General features: G+C 35.0%; 1 protein-coding gene across 3 annotated transcripts in view; it reads right to left on the bottom strand.

Moving 5' to 3' along the window:
• Positions 1 to 19,375, bottom strand: part of FRYL (FRY like transcription coactivator) — a 157,791-nt gene extending 138,416 nt beyond the window's left edge. For 2 of the 3 annotated variants that reach the window (XM_055111564.2, XM_055111566.2), the window contains exon 1: positions 18,437 to 19,375. In XM_055111564.2, the coding sequence (XP_054967539.1) occupies positions 18,437 to 18,509 (73 nt within the window). In that variant the 5' untranslated portion in view covers positions 18,510 to 19,375. The remainder of the gene's footprint in view (positions 1 to 18,436) is intronic. The other variant, XM_055111565.2, reaches the window with a different exon arrangement.
• Between the last annotated feature and the right edge of the window lie 550 nt (positions 19,376 to 19,925).

Here is a 19,925-nt window from a genome sequence, read left to right as displayed (position 1 = left end):
CAGTGGAAAGCATTAATATGGAGAGGGATAGGATCTGGCTTTCTCTTTATAAAAATCTCTCTGGTACCTCTGGAGAATGGATTGAAAGAGGGAAAATGTAGACCCAGGGAAGCCATTACAGAAATCCAGGTGAGATCATTGCAACTTGGGCTAAGAGGATGGCAACAGCACAGGAAAAAAAGCAAAGTATTTGAGACTTGTCATATATTAGTGGATTAATCAGTGAGGTGACAGAAAGGAATTAACAATGACTCACAGCATTTTTACTTGAATCACTCATAGGATAGTGGTGCCATTTACTCAGATGGAGATGACACGGTGCTGGCAAATAGTAAGCTGCATCAGGCTTGGCCCCAAAAGAAGACACACCACTGCATGCTGTGCAGCTTCACCTGCTCTGTTCTTCTGACTGCCTGGGCAGCCTACTTGGCTTCCTACATACAAGTTTTCCAGTCATGTCCATATCGATCCCATATGTTGATATGTCGATCCCATATCCTCTAACTTAGCTTATGTTGCCTTTTTTGGCTTAGAATATTCAGGGAGAATCTGCAAGTTCGTGCTTCTTTACCTCAACCTGAACTCCAGAGACTGCCCTTGAACCCCTTCCTTGAAAGAGGAAGCAGAACACAATTACTTAAACACTGATTTCCTGTGTTTGTGTCTATGTGCACATAACTATAGGATAATAAATTTGTTCTAAATACATAAATTCAAAACTTATTTAAAAATTTTTGTCAAATTAAAAAAACTTGCTCTACCACACATAGGTCAAAATACACAAATCTGTAAAAGTAATCTAAAGAGTATCACAAACGTAATATATCTAAAATAAATATCTTTGTGTCATATCAAGTTAAAATACATTATGTACTGCATTCTAGAACGAAAATTATATAACAACTCAAAACAAAAACTCACAGTCCTTTGAACACAGTGTACATTATTTTAAACAATGACCTGTTTGTTTACTCTGTTTCATGATCCAACATTGTGTATTATCAAAGAGGGAATCTGTTAACAAATGTCATTGTGGAAAAAAGAAGAGCTCTCTAATTTTTAAAAAATTATTTTGGAACATTAAGAGTACCATAATTTAACTTAAGGTAGTGGTTACAAACTATACCTTTTCCTTTAATTAAGATTCATAAGGTCATAACAGTTATAAAGTTTCTCCGGCTTTAACTTTACAGTAAATGTAACTAAACAAGAACCTTATAACTAACCTAGGTACTTCAATTCTAAATTTTAACAAAGTAAAAACTTCTAAAATGACATTCTAGCCTTTAAACATTTTTTCTACAAAGAAAAAAACTTTACTTAAAATGACTTCACAAATAATTTGCCTTTACTGTCTTCTACTTTCTTAAAAATAAAGCATAACCAAATATTCCTAGGTATCATAATTGCATACATTAAAAAATTTGCCTATAAAGCCAAAAGTTTTAGGCAAACCTTTATTTACAAGTTATCTGTCAAGATAAAAATATTTTGTTTGATAACTCAAATTTTTATGAAAAAAACGTTTTTGATTAAATAATTTATTTAAATTTTATTTCTTAGTAGGTGTTTAATAACTGTTAGTTGAAATTATTAATATAAAAAAGTAACAATGAACAGATCTACTGATTGAAATTTCAAAATAAATTTCAAATTTTATTTTATTCAAGACAAATGATTTTTATAATCTAATAAACAGAATGCTAAACAGATCTTTGAAATTACATTATCAAAAAATACCAAATGGCACAGGAAAGTGTTCAAAATACAGCATTAGGTGAGTAAAGATCCTAAGAGTATGTATATAAAACCAAAGTAAAATTAGACAGCAGGAAAAAATATATGGGCATATAATAAACACACAGTTAATCACTTTTGTTTCTACACACAAAGCTGTGATGAAATCGACTAGAAAAACACCCACACCCCCAAACTGAAACAAGGACAAGGACATGAACAAGCAAGTTACAAACAATAAAATGGAGGAGGCCAATAATATTTAATTTCATTAATATTCTAAACACAAATAAAAATCAGGTAACATTTTTCATCCATCAAAGTTGTCCCCCTCAACTTTATATTTCATCATAATGTTCAGCCTTGGTAAAGATACGTGAATTCTTTTCATTTTCTGCTAATAGGAGAGAAACAGGGATGATCACTCCAAGCAGAAGAAGAAAAGCTAGCTTCCATATAACTAGACTAACTTGGTATTACCTGACTGCTTGCATTAAATACCTTATAATGCTAAGTTGTAATATTTCTCTACATGCTAACCCAAAATTTTGAAAGATTTATGTAAGCCTATGAGAGAAGGAAGACATAACTGTTAATATAATTCTAAAGATTGCAATTCAAGCATTGAATTACAAACTGGAAAAACCCCATGTCGTATTAAACACACTTGGAATATAAATCTACTAAACTCTAACTGCTAATAATAAGAATAAACAGGACCTGAATAATTAAAATTTGGGAATCTAAAAGCTAGCATTCCTGCTCTGTCTCTTAGATAAAGCTCAAATAAAAACTAAATATCAGTATTTTTGGATGGCTTACAGTCTCCATAGCACTGTATTTAATATATTTAATAAAATAATTGTCTTTTTCATGCTGATGAGACTCCTAAACCATTATAAAATAAATTTAAATTCAGTCAAAAAGAAGAGACAAGTGAGAAGAGAAATAACGTATAACTCTTACAATTAGGTGTGTTTGAGCTCATTACAGCAGCAGATCTCAGCTTTTTTCTGACTCTATTATGTTTTTACACACTACATTCTGAATAGTAACAGCCCTCAAAATACACACTAGTTCTCAACAATTGGGGTATTTCAAAATCCCTACAGGTAGATGTGGTCTAAAATAACCACACTGAAGTCTGTGGAAGCTGCCTCTAGCTTCCTCACCCCCAGAGGTCTTTAAGGATTTAAAAAAAAAAATCTTTGGGCTACTACCTCACAGCCACAAACTTACATATGTACACACATATTATATGCATATATTTATGCATAGATTTATATAACAGAAATTTTTACATAACATACAATTGCTTAGTATTACAATAATTATTATTTATACACCATATTGGCTAATAATAAAAATTTTGATGATTACCTACAAAAGAAAAAGTAGAAGGTAAAGGCTTTGGAACATGAACAAAAGTAAAAAAAATATCTGTGACTTTACAATGAGATACCATCTCACGCCAGTTAGAATGGCAATCATTAAAAAGTCAGGAAACAACAGATGCTGGAGAGGATGTGGAGAAACAGGAATGCTTTTACGCTGTTGGTGGGAGTGTAAATTAGTTCAACCATTGTGGAAGACAGTATGGCAATTCCTCAAGGATCTGGAACCAGAAATAACATTTGACTCAGCAATCTCATTACTGGGTATATACCCAAAGGATTATAAATCATTCTACTATAAAGACACATGCACACATATGTTTATTGTGGCACTGTCCACAATAGCAAAGACTTGGAACCAACCCAAATGCCCATCAATGATAGACTGAGTAAAGAAAATGTGGCACACATACACCATGGAATACTATGCAGCCATAAAAAGGATGTGTTCATGTCCTTTGCGGGGATATGGATGAGGCTGGAAAACATCATTCTCAGCAAACTAACACAAGAACAGAAAACCAAACACCGCATGTTCTCACTCATAAGTGGGAGTTGAATAATGAGAACAAAGGGACACAGGGAGGGGAACATCACACACTGGGGCCTGTTGTGGGGTGGGAGGCTAAGGGAGGGATAGCATTAGGAGAAATACCTAATGTAGATGACGGGTTGATGGGTGCAGCAAACCAACATGGCATGTGTATACCTGTGTAACAAACCTGCATGTTCTGCACATGTATCCCAGAGCTTAAAGTATAATAAAAAAAAAATCTGACTTCAAAAAGCAAACACAAAATTTTTAGTTTAGAAAGCAGGTCTACCACCCAAGTTAATTCGTGTGTATCAACAAGCATATTCTGAAGTTTATATGGAAAGGCAAATAACCCAGAACAGCCAGCACAATATTGAAGGAGAAGAAAAATGTCAGAGGACTGACAGGACGTGACTTCAAAAAAGTAATCAAGACAGTATGGTACTGATTAAAGAATAGACTAACTGATCAATGGTATAGAATAGAGAGCCCAGAAATAGACCCACACAAATACTATCAACTGATCTTTGACAAGGTAGCAAAGGCAATTCAATGAAGAAAGGAGACCTTGCCACAAATAGTACTGGAATAACTAGAAATCCACATGTTAAAAAAAAAATCTAGATACAGAACTTATACCTTCTGCAAAAATTAACTGAAAATGGATCATAGATCTAGATGTGAAATGCAAAACTTATTAAACCCCTAGAAGATAGGAGAAAATCTAAGTGATCTTGGGTTTGGAGGGTGACTTTTTAGATAAACATCAAAACCATGATCCAGGGAAAAAAATTATTAAAATGAAGCCTCGAGCTCTGCAAGACACTATTAAGGGCATGAAAAGACAAGCCACAGATTGGGAGAAAAAAATTGCAAAATACATACTTGATATAAGACTGGTATACAAAATACATAAAGAACTCTTAAAACTCAACCACCAGAAAACAAATAACACAAGTAAAAAATGAGCACCAGATTTAATACACCTTACCAGAAGAAGATGTACAGATGGCAAATAAGCATATGAAAAGATGTGCAACCTCATATGTCTTCAGGGAATTGAAAATTAAAACAACAATGATACACTACTACATGCTGATTAGAATGACTAATGTTGAAAACTGACAACAGCAAATGCGGGTGAGGACGTGGAGCAACAAGTACTGTCATTAATTACTGATGGGAATGCAAAATACTACAGACACTTTAAAAGATATTTCGGTTATTTTTTTCAAAACTAAACATATTCTTACCACATGATCAGGAAACATGCTCCCTGGTATTTACCCACAGGAGCTGAAGACGTATGTCCACAAAAAACCTGCACATGGTTGCTTATAGCAGCTTTATTCATAATTGTTAAAACTTGGAAGCAACCAAAATGTCATTCAGTAGGTGAATGGATAAATAAACTGTGATATATTCAGACAATGAAATATTATTCAGTGCTAAAAAGAAATGAGCTATCAAGCTATGTAAAGACATGAAGGAATCTTAAGTGTGTATTTCTAAGTGAAAGAAGCCAATCTAAAAAGGCTATATACTGTATGACTGCAACTATATGACATTCTGGAAAAGACTGTAGAGTCAATAAAATGATCAGTGATTACAAGGGCTTGGGAGAAGGAAGCAACGAATAGGTAGAACACAGAATTTTTAGGGCAGTGAAACTCCTCTGTAGTATAGTATATGGTGGATACATGTCATTATACATCTGTCAAAACCTACAGAATGTGCAACCCAAAGAGTTAACTGGAATGTAAACTTTAGTTAATAATCATGTTTCAATATTGTTTCATCAATGGTAACAAACATACCACACTAAAAGGAAGAAACTGGGAGTGGAGAGAGGGTATGCGAGAACTCTCTATTTTCTACTCAAGTTTTCTGTAAACCCGAAATTATGCTAAAAAATAAAGCTGATTAATTTACAAAAGAAAAGCCAAACAAAAGAATAACAAGCCTATCCTATCCCTGTCAGCCAGAACCAAAGTGCCTGGGAAGAGTGAAAATAAAAAACAGCTCAAGCTGGAGCTTAAAACAATAACATACTTGGATCACACTCAAAGACAGGAAACAGTTTATGAGTCAATTAAAAGGAAAATGTCAAAAACACTAATCAGCTTATATGGTAGACAGATTAAAAGTAGTGAACAGAAAAAGCAAAATCAGTATTGGGGAATAATAGCAAATAGCAAATTTCAACTTCTGGTGAGGCCAGTTGAATTGGTGACAGTACCAGACCTTTCAACTACCTATCCAGAGGAAAACTGTACATTTGAAAGCAACTAATGTGAAAAGGAAAAAAGGAAATATAAGTAATGTGTATGCTGTGTGTGTTGAGAGGTGTAATCAGAAAATATCATTTGATGCACAGATATAGCTTATCAAGAGCAGAGAGTGGGCTTTAGAAGTCAAGGATACCTCAAAATTCCTCCATGTTAGTGAAAAGCATACCAGATGCTGTTTGTTTCCAATGGGAACAAAATATAATTTAATATATAAAATATTATCTTTTTAGTCTAACAAATCTATTCTTATTTCAAGTAATATGCTGGTAAATGGCTCTCTTAAAAACAAAAGAAAACAAAAGGCAGGGGAGAGGGTCCCAATTTGTAGCCTTTGCCAATATCCTTGGTATAAATATTCACACCCCAGAGGCTCTTAAGCCACTAATGGCTTAACGACTGGCTCGTAGGAATTAGATCCAGAACATCACTCCTAATTATAGTGCATTTATGATGAAGAAACTGACTCCAAATGAAAGCTACTGTCATGTGGGAGTGGCAGCACTGGAACACAAACTTGCATCCTGGTTGCTAAGAACTTTCCCATCAATAACTTTATTTCTTCCATAATTACCAAATGCGGATGGATCCTTCTCTCATTTAAAGGTCCAAATTCTTATCATACTGTTTGCTTAAAATAAATATTTCCCAAATCTAATATTTTGGTTATATCTTCTAATTCATTTGCATAAAAAGAGCAAAAAAGTTTCCCCATTTTGATTAACTACTTACCTATATTTTAACTCTTTTTAAGTTCGCTTTATTTGTTCCATTTAAATTTGTCATCCAATTGTAACTTATTTGAGCTACTGATACGAAATAAAGATTTTATCTTTTTTCCTCAATATTTAATCAATTCTCTTGGGTTCATTTACTGAAATTCTGTCACTGATTTTACTCACTATCATAAACTAAATCCATACTCAAAGTATGCTTTTCTGGGCTTTCTATTCTGCTCATTAAAAATCTGTGTTTGTGTTAGTACCAGACTTTTTATTGTTACAGCTGTATAATAGGTTTTATTATTTGTAGAGACAAATATTCCTATGTATTCACCATCTTCAGCTATTGTCACTCATACTTTCAAGCTTATGCATGCCTTCACGAACTTACTTGAAAAAAACTTGACATCTTTATATTATAAAACTTCTTGTCTAGTATCTGACACACCTCCATTAACTCGTCTTCTTTTGTGTACCTAGAGAAAAAAATGTATACTTTCCTTCAGAGGAGAGATCTAATTCTTATTAATTCTATTCCCAAATACTTTATGTTTCTATTTTGTGCAAATGAAATCATTTTCCCTCACTATCCAGTTCAATGTTTTTGCTTCTGGTTCCATTTCAACGGACAGAAAAATTATTACTTCTGCTTGTTCTTTGGACAGCTGTCCCTAAAATGTTTATTTATCCTAAACTATTCTTATTGAAAAGAGTTTCTAAACATAGAAGTCCTATGACATCTTTGGCATATGTCCAATGTTTTTTACTTGAAGTCTACTACAGAAATATCACTTATTATAAAGCTCAAGAAAAATGACCTATCATCCAAATAATCCATTATTCACTCAGCTATAGTTTCCTTGAGGTTATTATTTTCTTGTGCTTTTTTGGTAATCTTTGGGAGCTCAACTAAGAAACTATTCTAAAAACCTAGAGATAATGAGGTATTTTAAAAATGTGCATGGACCTGGGAGCCAGAAGACAAGGGCTCCAAACTTGACTTGGCTACTCATGATGGTTATAATCTTGGTCAAATTTAACCTCTTTTGCTTCCCTCCTAGCAAATGAACAAGCTGAATTATATTGCTACCATGAGTATGTGTAAGAAGCAACAAGAATGTTGTTTTCATTTTTGTTCTCCACTCTTCCCCTGATATAAATATTCACTGCCAGTGAAAAAGCTATTGTGGCTGACTTTTCTCCTCTAGCTGGAAATGGACCTGCGAATCAACACAAAATAGTCCTGTAAACACCAGAATCCTGCAGGACCTCATCCAGCAAACATACCTGGACCCAGGGACTGGGGGAGGTTGACAACTACATAGAGATGTGTAGCCCTTTTCTCTGACTGCTATGAAGCTGAGCAGAATTGAAATAGATGGGCTGAGTCCTCTGTAGCTTAGAGGGTGAGATGATGAGAAAAGACAAGAAGGAAAGGGGCTCCCTCCTACTATCTTAACAGGCTGTTAACTGCTGCTAACTTAGGCTGCTTTCCCTTCCATCACTCTTGGGATTACTTCTTAAAAGACGGTAGCAGTCTGACCTACACTCAAGTAGCAAACAAAGTAATATAACTGTATACCTAAAGGTATCCAGCAGCCAGAGACAAAGAAAACAAATAAAATATTTAACAAACATCAGCAGCAAATAATATAGGCTGCAAAACAAACCTATTTCGATTAAAAACAGAAACTGAAGTGATTTTTGCCTTGCTATTCAACACCATCCTGGAGATTATAAGTAAATGCAATAATATTAAAAAATTAAATCGTTACAAATATTAAAAAAGATATGAAACTTTATTAACTAGCAACAATCACCTAGAAATAGAAAATGATTTTAAAAAAACTATTCGCAAAAATAAAATCGGTAGAAATAAATTTAATAAGAAAAGCATAGGACTTCATACAGAGGAAAGGACAAGCACTTCCTAATATAAAAGAAGATATAAAAGAAGATCTGAACATGTGGAAAGACATAGTCATAGATGGAAGGATTTATCATAAGTGTCAATTTTCATAAAATTAATATATTAATTAGCACAGCTCCAACTAAAATTTTTTTTTTTTTGACATGGAGTTGCGCTCTTATTGTCCAGGCTGGAGTGCAATAGCACGATCTTGGCTCACTGCAACCTCTGCCTCCCAGGATCAAGCGATTCTTCTGCCTCAGCCTCCCAAGTAGCTGGGATTACAAGCATGCGCCACCATGCTGGCTAATTTTGTATTTTTAGTAGAGATAGGGTTTCCCCGTGTTGGTCAGGCTGATCTCGAACTCCCGACCTCAGGTGATCTGCCTGCCTCAGCCTCCCAAAGTGCTGGGATTACAGGCGTGAGCCACCGCACCTGGCCAGCCCACTAAAATTTTGATACTGTTTTGTCTAGGTTTATTGGATAGATCTATATTACAGTATACATGGAAGAATAAACACTCAAGAAAAGCCAAAAAAATTACTTTAAAAAATACAAAGAATATTATTTGAAATTAACTATAATCAGAACATAACTATAATCAAGACATATATCAGAACATAATATGATTATATCAGAACATAATATAACAATAATCAACTCAGTAGACATAAGTGTAGATAAATCAGATAATTGTAAAAAAAAAAAAAAAAAAGTACCCCCTGCATTCCAGGGTAAGAATTCACATGGGCAAAATTAGAAGGAAAAAGATTATCTAGTAAAAATGTTGAAACAGCTGGCCATTCATCTAAAGAAAAAATAAATATACTATACTCAAAAACCAAAGTCCATCAGATTCCAAACCTGACTGGATAAAACAAACAAACAAAAAAAAACCAATGTCCAGATGGACATGAAGTTAAAAATTCATTTTTCAAAACCTTAGAAGAAATTGGGAATCTTCTTATATAATCAAGTGGTGAAAAGACCTGTAGCCTAGAGAGCAAACCCAAAATTATATATTTTTTAAAGATAAATGCATTTAACCAAATACAAATTTAAAATATTTAGGATAAATGATACCATAAACAAGACAAAGTTGGAGAAATATTTATAATGTAGATGATAGAAAATATAAAACATTCAAAGAGCTCTTACAAAGTAATAAGAAAAAGACAACACAATAAAGAAAAGGTGCCAAAAGATATACATAAGCAATTCAACATAACAGCAAGTCTAAAAAGCCAACAGGCATATGAAAAAATGTTCAAACAGTGTACCCAGAAAATGCAAATTAAACCAGCAGTGAGCTTTCATTATATATATATATATATATATATATATATATATATATATATATATATCTCAGACTGGCAAATACTAAAAAGAATGCATATATCACCTACTGCAGGTAAGGTACAGGGAAATGAAACACTTAACACAGCGCTGATAAAAAGGTAATGCCCAGTTAAGTACAGCGCTGTGGAGAAGGTGTTCTTACAAAGGATAAATATTCTGGCCCCTAGAACAGGGCATAAATTTCTTCGATCTTCAGGCTCTCTGTGCAACCTTCTGATAATAATTTAGCTTTGTATGAGCTTATCCCACAAGAATGGCAAAGGTTGGGCTGCCAACTCCAGCATTAATATCCACTTGGCATATTTCTCACTGTAAATTAGTAAATTGGCAAACATATAAGAATTTGTCTGTCATATTCTTTATGATGATTCCACTCCCAGAAAAGATTTCATATATACTCTCAGCATTCTGACAATGCTAAGCTTTCTGACTTGACCCTGAACTTTGCTGGCCATCTCTGGCCATACCTTAAGTCAGAATCAAAATCTTTGGAATGGGGCCCAGGTATGTGTATGTTTTTGAAAGCTCCCCAGGCTGATTCTAATATGCAGCCAGGGTTGTGAACTATTGCCTTACCCTATTCTTCTAAAATGGAACAGTTGGCTCTATACAATAATTTTACTTAAAGTTGATTGTGATCATTAAAAAGTTTCAAAAGCACCATAAATAAGGAAACCTGTAATTATAATACCACAAATAATAGCCATCAAGTAGTTCTATTCCAACCATACAAAAGCCCTACACATCAAATCATGGCAATACAATGCCCTTGCACTCTACGTAAAAACACACTACTAACCTTATCTTCAACGATATTACTAAGGCTATGTTACTGGAATCATCTTCTTATTTTCTTCCACATAGTCTCCCTATAATAAAATTTACTCATTCAGATATTGTTCCAAAATCATGTAAAGCTTATTTTAAAGAAAAAAGGATCGACTTAATGTATCAAATGTAAGTCTGTATTTGTTATATCATTACTATATTGCATGATAATGGATATTAATAATTCATTCCTCATTTTTTATGAATGCCTTGACTACTTTCTGTATCATATATCAATAATGTAACTGAAAATACAGCTTATAAAACAATTCACAAGATTTTCTATGACATTTACAAGTCATTACCTTCTGGGAAGAACAGGTCTGACAATTTGGAAATTCTCTTCGACAGCCTTCCCTATTCAAATGAATTTCTCTTTAATTATCTTTCTGTAAAAACCCTTAAAACTTTAATCATTTAGCAAAATTTTAAAAATTGGAAAATAGCATGCTTAATGAAAACCAACTAATAGATCTAAAATCGTCAAAAATGCCATCAAACAGGCAATGTCCTGTGGTATCACACATCAACAGACTAGGAAGAATAACCAAAAAGACATGACCCATTCTCATCCTGCAAAAGGCTAGCAAACTTGTCTTATCAATGTGACAATGCAACTGCAAACAGTTACTTCCAGAAAAGAAGACTAAGAGTTTGACCAGTAGTGGAATAGGCCAGAACCCAGTGATTTGAGACTCTGGCACAGGCTATGCCTATAATAGGCAAGACAGCTGTCAGGTATCATATTTAAAATATTAAGCAGTCAGTACAGAGGGGCTATCAGAAGAGCTACAGCCAGGATGCCTAATGACTGAATACCAGCATTGTTGGAGGTCATACGGCATCTAATTATGGAGGCAGAAGACGGTACCTAGAGAATATGATAACAGGTAAAAAGCACCAGGGAGGTCCAGGAGAACAGCAGATGTTATCCTGGCAAACAGGTGAATAATGCAAAGTCTATGAACAGGAAATATATAGACACACAGCTAGGGAGGTGGGTTTAATCAACAAAAAGGTATGTCAGCAGAACTTCATTCTCTTCAAGATCAGAGCAGGGTTCTACATTTGAAGGAAATGGAATACCAAAGTTTGATAAGGAAAGGCTCAGGAAAGAAGAGATACCAATAATTACAGATGGAGGCTTTGACACAAGAATGGGTAGCCGAGATACTACAACTGAAGAACAAAGTCAGATCCAAATTTGTAGTGAGGTTGGGCTGATGGTAAGTCACTTGAACTAATGAACTAGGGGTGTCCCAAACTCCCCATCTTAGCACAGGATAGGACCCAGGGACTGCTATAAGACTGAGTCTATACATGAGTACTACAGCAGGTACAGAGAAAGGTCATGACAGATATGTTAATAAAATAGAGGGTCAAATTTAACACAGATATTATTCTGGCCTGTTTGCGTATTCTCAGTCACCTGGCCCATTTGGATACTCTCAGTCACCTATGAATATTTTGACCATCTATGTTGGATTTTCTTGATTTTGAATCTTATTAGCAAACTATGTATTTAATATTTATCAATAAAATTTTAAAGCAAATTGTGAAACCCAAATACTTAATGAGTCCGATAATCAGCTGTACTTCTCACAACACTAACTGTTTAGTCTCGAAAATGAAATGTCTCCTTTCTCAAATGAGGTGAACCTAGCTTAAGAAGTTAGAATTAAACAAACAAACAAACAAAAAAAAGATACAGCAGGCCCATGACTCTAAATCCAACGACACCTGGAGCTAGAAATCCCACTTTTCAGGGACCATCATGAAAAGTTCACGTTGTTTACTTAACAGTACAATGAGTTGGCTTTCTTAGGATCCACTTCTCAAAGCAGACAAATTTATCTGAGGGATGATAAGAGTATTCTGACAATAAGCAATAGGTGATTCTTTTCCACTATGACCAACATTAACTCTCAACAGATACATTTCTGAAACTGATGTCAATGAGAATGTAACTGACCCTACAAAATTAGTTGTGCAAACAGCTAGTTAAAAATTTCCGTTATCTCCTGTACCTAACCCAAGACCTATTTTTCCTACCTCTTAAATATTTCCCATCACTATGAATGTTTTGTAAAGTGCTTAGAAGAGTACCTACACATGTTGTAGGTATTATATACTTGTTTGCTAAATAAATAACATTTCTTCCATTTGTTCAACCTCTATCTCACATATAGTCTATTTCAATAGCATCCTAACTTGTCTCCTGGCACCACCCCAAAGACAGAAACTTGATGAAATCACCCCAATCACTGTCGCAAAGCCCATCAATGGTTACCTATTTATTTTAGGATTAAGACCAAAATCCATAACAAGGTTTTTGCTATTCTACATGGTCTAGTCCTTGCTTAACTTTCCAGCTTCATTCCCACCATGCTCTCCATAGCTCTCTGCTCCAGCCAAACCGGCCATTCCCTCCAGCTTCTAGCACTTGATATCCCTTCTGCCCACCCACCTGTCTCCCAAACTGTTAACTATTTCTTCCTTCAGATCTTGCTAAAGTATCACTTGATCAGGGAAGCCTTCAATTAAAATATGCAGGAGTAGAGAAAGTTAGCTAAAGAGTTTGGGTGTGAGATTTTCTGGGGGGTGAGGGAGTGTTCTTAGTGTTCTTTTGCTTATCTGAGCCCCAATTTACTACTCTATAAAACAGCAATTTATCAACTGAAGAATGGATAAACAAATTGTGATATATCCATCCAATGGAACATTATTCAATACATGTTATGACATAAATGAACCTTGGAAATACAGTTAAATGTAAGAACCCTGTCACAAAAGAACACCCATTGTATGATTCCATGTATATGAAATGTCCAGAATAGACAAATCCGTAGTGACAGAAAGTAGAATAATGAGTATGAGGTTTCTTTTTTAGATAATGAAAACGTTCTGCAATTAGATACTGGTGATAATTGTACAATTTTGGAATACACTAAAACCCACCAAATTGAATACTTAATGAATTTTATAGTATGTGAATCTCACAATAAAGTTGCTACTTTGAAAAACAGCAATAATATTCCTCTTGAGATTTTCATGCTGATGGTTACAAGAGATTTAATGTATGTGCATATAATGTGAGTATACACAGATACGTGTGCAAAGACATACGACAGGTACTTACCACAATACTAGACCTATAAATACTTCAACAAATGGTATTATTTCAATCATATAACACAGATTTTAACTGAAATCTAGATGAATGTATAATGTGCTTTTTGGGGTTGGCTTTTACTATTTTTACAATCCCAAAAAAAATCTGAGTATTAAAAACAATTTATGAACTTTTCTCATTGTGCAAAAATGCAAGTAATCTACGCAAATACAGTTTCTTAACATACCATATCTTATTCACATTTTAACTTATAAAATTACGGTTTAAGAAGGTCAATCTATTTTATGTCTGTGATAAAAACTAAATTCTTTGAAACACCAGCTCTCATAAAAGTATGTATGCAAAATAAATTCTATAAATTAATATGCTTACAAGAGGTATTATATGGACAGCAAATGCATCTGTGATCTTAGCATTACATGAACAGATCTCAGTACTGAGTCTTGCTTTGTCTTATCAATTTTAGGGAACTAAGCCAATCTTTTAAATGATAACATCCTCACGACACAGCTGGTTTAACAGAATGTTCCTGATTCAGTTTTTAAAAGAAGTAATGCCTAAAACTGTTGGCACAAAGACAAAATCCTGAATTTAGGCCATATGAATGTCACTTCATTGTTGTTACTGAAAGAAATAAGCTCAACTATAATCAAACTTCAGCAGCACTGCATCAACATTCTGCCAGCTAAGCAGGCCCTGAAACCAGAGGGCCTCTAGCGACTAATATAAGAAGTAGCATTTAACATTAATACAAAGCACGCAAATGCATCTTATAAATAAGAAACACTATTATAATTAATGATGAACTATAATAATATACACTGCTTTTAAGTTATGTTCGATGACACAACCCATAGATTTTTTTCTTTTTCTTTTTTCTTCAGGAGGGTAGGGGCAACATTTGAAATATATAATTTATTTAATGGAAAAAAATTTTCATTTCTTTTTTTATAAAGGCTATTAATAAATCAAGTTTTCCTCTGTTCTTTCCAAGAAATTCACTAAATAAAATGTTATGAAAATGTATTTAATCACTAAAAAATCATTTTATGCATTCCTACTTCAGGAATTGTTCCCCTGAGAGATATCAGTAGCATAATATTAATAACCAAATTATAAAAGGGGCCATATATTTATGCTTCTACCTTCTTCTCTATTATAAATTCATCCCAACAAAAATTATCGCAGCCCTACCCAATATCTTACTTGTCTGCACATTTACCAGAGCTTAAATAAGCATTAAATACACAAAGAACAAAAAGACAATCAACCAATACCCTCCAGAAGCTTACACTCAAGTAGCAGAGAAAGACATGAACAAGATGATGAGTATAATGATGCAATGATGTTTAAAGTGAAGAAGAGAACAGACGAAGCATTAACTATGTGGCTGACTGAAGGAAGAATGGGTCTTGAAAGAGGAGTAAAAATCATTGCGATGCAGGCAGAGAGATGAGGGGGTACATTTCAGGCAAAGGTAGCCTCAAATATGAAGGCACAGAATGCTTCCAGAACTGGCAAAGCATGGCGAGAACGGCAACAGGCAAAATGAGCAGAGGCTAGATGATGAAAGGCCTCCTCCCACAGGAGACAGAAAATCTGTGAGGTAAGGAAGGGAGGGACATGAAGAGCCAGCTTTTAAAAGGAACCCTTACCAGCAATGTGGAAGATGCAAACAGGACCAATATGGAAGCTGTGGCAATATTCCAGGTGATGATGAAGAGAGGCCTGAACTAGGATAGTGGCTGTGGAGAGGAGAGACTACGGAAATTTGAGTAGGCAGAATGGCAAGTTGTGGTCAAGGACCGAAAGGGGTTGGGGTGAAAGAGGCGTGGTAACCAACCTCTGGTTTCTGGCTTGGGGAGACTGTGGATATCAGTACTACCTACCATCACGGAGAGCATCCTATCATTCAAAACCAAACTCAGAAAAATCCCTTTCCCTCTTAAGTCTCCACTGACCCTGTAGTTCAATGTGGTTCCTTCTTATTTTTTGTGTTTCCTTCTGTCACCCAGGCTGGAGTACAGTGGCATGAACAGGGCTCCTGGGCTCAAGCAATCCTCTCACACCTCAGCCTCCTGAGTAGCTGGGACCACATGCACTGTGTGTGTGTGTGTGTGTGTGTGTGTGTGTGTGTGTGTGTGTGTGTGTGTGTGTAGTGGTAGAAACAGGATCTCAGGATCTCACTATGTTGCCCAGGCTGGACTCAAACTCCTGGGCTCAAGTGATCCTCTCACCTCAGCCTCCCAAAGTACTAGGACTACCAACGTGACCTCCCATGCCCAGCAGACCAATGTGATTCCTTCTATCTCTGGACTCTCAGTCTGTTTTATGTATAACAGTCATTTGGTAAGTCACAGTGCACACACAACATTTCTCATTTGACTTCCTTACTACAACTTTTCACATATACTTTCTCTAAGCTCCTCGAGAGAAAGGAACACGTTTTATACTTCTATCTGCCACAGCACAGTAGTATACACTCTATAAACGCTGGTTGACTCAAAAGTGTTGATGTTACAAAAACATTCCTAGGAAGAAAGAGCTAACTACTATCCTTTTCTATGGTCTTAATATTTTAACCCCTCCCCCTATGAGTTGTATTTAACTCTCTCATACAACAAAGATAAGTGAAGACAAAGAAGACACCCACAGATACTGGTGAAATAAAAACATTCTTCCACTTTCCAGGGCTACAGCAGACAAGGACAGAGCCCTGCTGAACACTGAGACTAGCAATTTCTTTCCAGTATTAACCTATTACTTCAGAATGGTAAAGACACCTTCATGAGATGTGTACTATGAATGCCCAAGGGCAATGGGATACCCCCAGACTGACTGAATCACTATATTACTAACTGCTAAAAAACAAAGGCTTTACAAACATCTGTTTTGGGTTCACTACTGGATTCAAGGAGTATGATTAAACAAGATTTGGCTGTGGCTGGTTACAGGGTTCAGGCAACGACATGCAGAAATATTTAAATGGCCATAAAACAGGATAACCACATAGTTCACAAGTACCTAAACAAAGTTCTTACAAGACAAGCTGCTGTGATATAATACGCTGTTCTTCTATAAGAAGTTGTTAATTATAGCTTTATTCTCACTATAAAACTGTCTTACTATTTTTAAAAAAGTACATGGTAAGGATGGGAGAAGCAGGGGAAACAGTACTGAGAGAAAGATTAGAAGCTACAGTCCAGTTTACTTGAGCAAAAATGTATTCTACATTACTGTCTCCCTTTTAACCAGTGAAAGTATTTAACTTGATTTAGTCAGTAATTACAATTCTCCCAATATTTTAACTATGTATATTCACTTAAAAACTTTCCTAGAACTAAGATAATTTTCTGCCATCTGGCACAACAGTATCTCCATATGGAAGAATTACTTATAGATAAAAAATAAAAGAAATATAGGGATTGTAAATGCAGTATATTTGGCTGCATTTACAAACCTCCTCAAACCATATTCAATAAGACTTTATCTTAAGAGGGTTTTTGTTCTCATGTCAATATTTTCTCTTTCATATTATTTGCTTAAAAAACAAAACTACACTAAATAAATATTTTGGTAAAGAGTTAACCTGGAAAAATGTAAATTTAATTTCTGATATTTTATTCATTAGTTTGCTCAGGCACCAGCAGCACAGTTGGGAGCAAAAACAACCAGGTTCTATTCCAATTCTTTGCCACTGTATGACCTTGGAAAAGTCACAATTTTTCTATACTTCAATTTTCTTTGACCAAAACAAACATGATAATAGAACCTGTGTTTACTTAATTCATGAGTTTGATATTGTATTATGATACTTTTGGCAAAAAAGTAAACAGACTATGGTAAGTGTTTTGAGATCTTTAAAGGAAAAACTGTGATTGAAATATTGAACAAAAGCAATATTTCTGCCAAATTCATATGTTAGGAAGAGAGTTACGGACAGAATAATAGCTCAACGGCATCAGTTGTATTGACTTAACTGAACTTTGAAATCTAAGTATATCATCCTGAATGTTATTTATCAGAAAATTTACTACATATGAAAATTACACATTATAACTTCAATTAGAAGAATGAGGGAAAGCTATTATCATTATATTATGTTTCTAGTGCCTTAAGATAGCTGATGTTGATTCAAACAACATTCTGTGCTAACAGAAGTGTGGAAGAGTACTGGTATCTGATAACCCTGCAGAGATTAGAATCTATTTGTGGTCTTCTTCCCCCGTCCCACACCCCGCCCCCCATTTATGACTAATTGCGAGAAACTTTGCCAGAATAACACAAATTACCAAGAAATTCAAGGCTGGTAAATTTTCATCAAAGAAAATTTAACTACTGATTTTACAACTGTCTGATGTGTGCATGTCTAGATTTTCTATCTTACTGATTACCATTCAAGAAAATATTCTTCATGCTATTTTCAACAGCTTTTAATCTATTTGGATTGGTCTGAAGAATCAGCATGCAAGGAATGGCAATGATAATAATACCTCAGCATTTTTTTTTCATGTAGGAATATATACTTACAGCTGCTGCTCCAGGACTTTAACAAGGACTTTATGGTAATTTCAAAAAACACAGAATCCTGTAGACTCAACATAGTGTCTCAATCAGCTGCAAAAGCAGCAGCAGCAGCAGCAGCAGAAGCAGAAGCAGCAGCAGCAGCGGTTTTGCCGTTCTGTCTCTCCAAGCCGCTGTCCCTTCTCTTCTCACAGGCAGCAGAGTTTTGGCCCACAGTGCCTTGGCTTCATTACCATGCAGTCTTGCAGTGACGCACAACTATAGTGGAAATGCCGCTGAATGCAGATGAACTATCCAGTTGAATAAAAGCTTACAAGTTTATTATAAGTGCCCAGAAGGACACCCTCACCTTTCTTTATGCAGATATACACATGGCCAAGATTATCTTCTTTGTTTATGTTACTGTTACCAGTTTTGAGGAGCAGTGTCTCTAGCTATGTAATCACGACTGCTAGTAAACAGACAAGGGTAAGAAGCTCTGCTCTTGGGTACCAACTTTTCTCACTAAGAGCCTTAGAAATTTTTTAAAAAATAAATAAATTAGGATTTAGTATAAAATCTTTAAATCTTTTCCCTTAAGAGCTGATCAAAAAAAAAAAAAAAAAACTGGAGGTATTTGGCTGACTACAACATCAGTTTCCTCTAGGTGATTTTAGTAGTAAATTCTCTCCACCTCTCTACACACCCAGGCAGTAAGCAGTGATTTTCTCAGCATGTTTGTGATGATGCAGAGTCCACTGTCTCACTTACCCCACTGGAGATCACGCTGGCTAATGGAATGAAAAGATGATGTAATGAATCTATGGCTGAGCCCCCATCAGCCTCTAAAACTGCTCAGCTCAGGACAAACTTTCCTCTGCTGCATGCAACTTACTCAAAAGCGATAACTCTATTATAATAATGGGATTAGTTGAAAATACAGTCTTCTATTCTTAATATAGCACATAATTCCCACGAAAATCTTATAGTCAAAATGTCAATGAATAGCGAGAAATCCTCTGGTCAAACAAAATACTACACATTTGTAAAACTTTCTTCTATAGAAGCTGTTCTACACTGAAAGCAGACGCTGTTAAAGCCTAACTGCTCTTCAAAACAGTAGAAAAAATTCACAACCAAAATGAACAAATAATATGTCATTATCAGAAGAAAAATGTCTTGGCCTCATATTAGTTTACTGTGACTTTGAAGGTCATGTGTTTGGAGTTATTTTTTTCCATATGTAGCAATACATTTGTACCAATCCATCTACATGGCATTGTACCCTTTAAGTAACACAAAGAATAAGGAAATGCAGTGATCAAAGTCATAACTGAATAAATTTATTCACAGCCAAATGGCTAGGCACTGTATCATAAGCTAAAATAACATCCTTTCACAAACAACTATCATACATTATGGGAAATTCATTAAGAGATATTCAGTGGTAGTGGTATTTTTTGGAAGGGGTGGGGGTCATTTGAAGGTATATTTTTTCTCAGAGCAGTCCAAGAAA

Source organism: Pan paniscus, chromosome 3 (assembly GCF_029289425.2).
Source record: "Pan paniscus chromosome 3, NHGRI_mPanPan1-v2.0_pri, whole genome shotgun sequence".
Classification (NCBI taxonomy): domain Eukaryota; kingdom Metazoa; phylum Chordata; class Mammalia; order Primates; family Hominidae; genus Pan; species Pan paniscus.
Note: the sequence above shows the minus strand (reverse complement) of the source record. Positions and strands in the feature narration are given on the sequence as shown.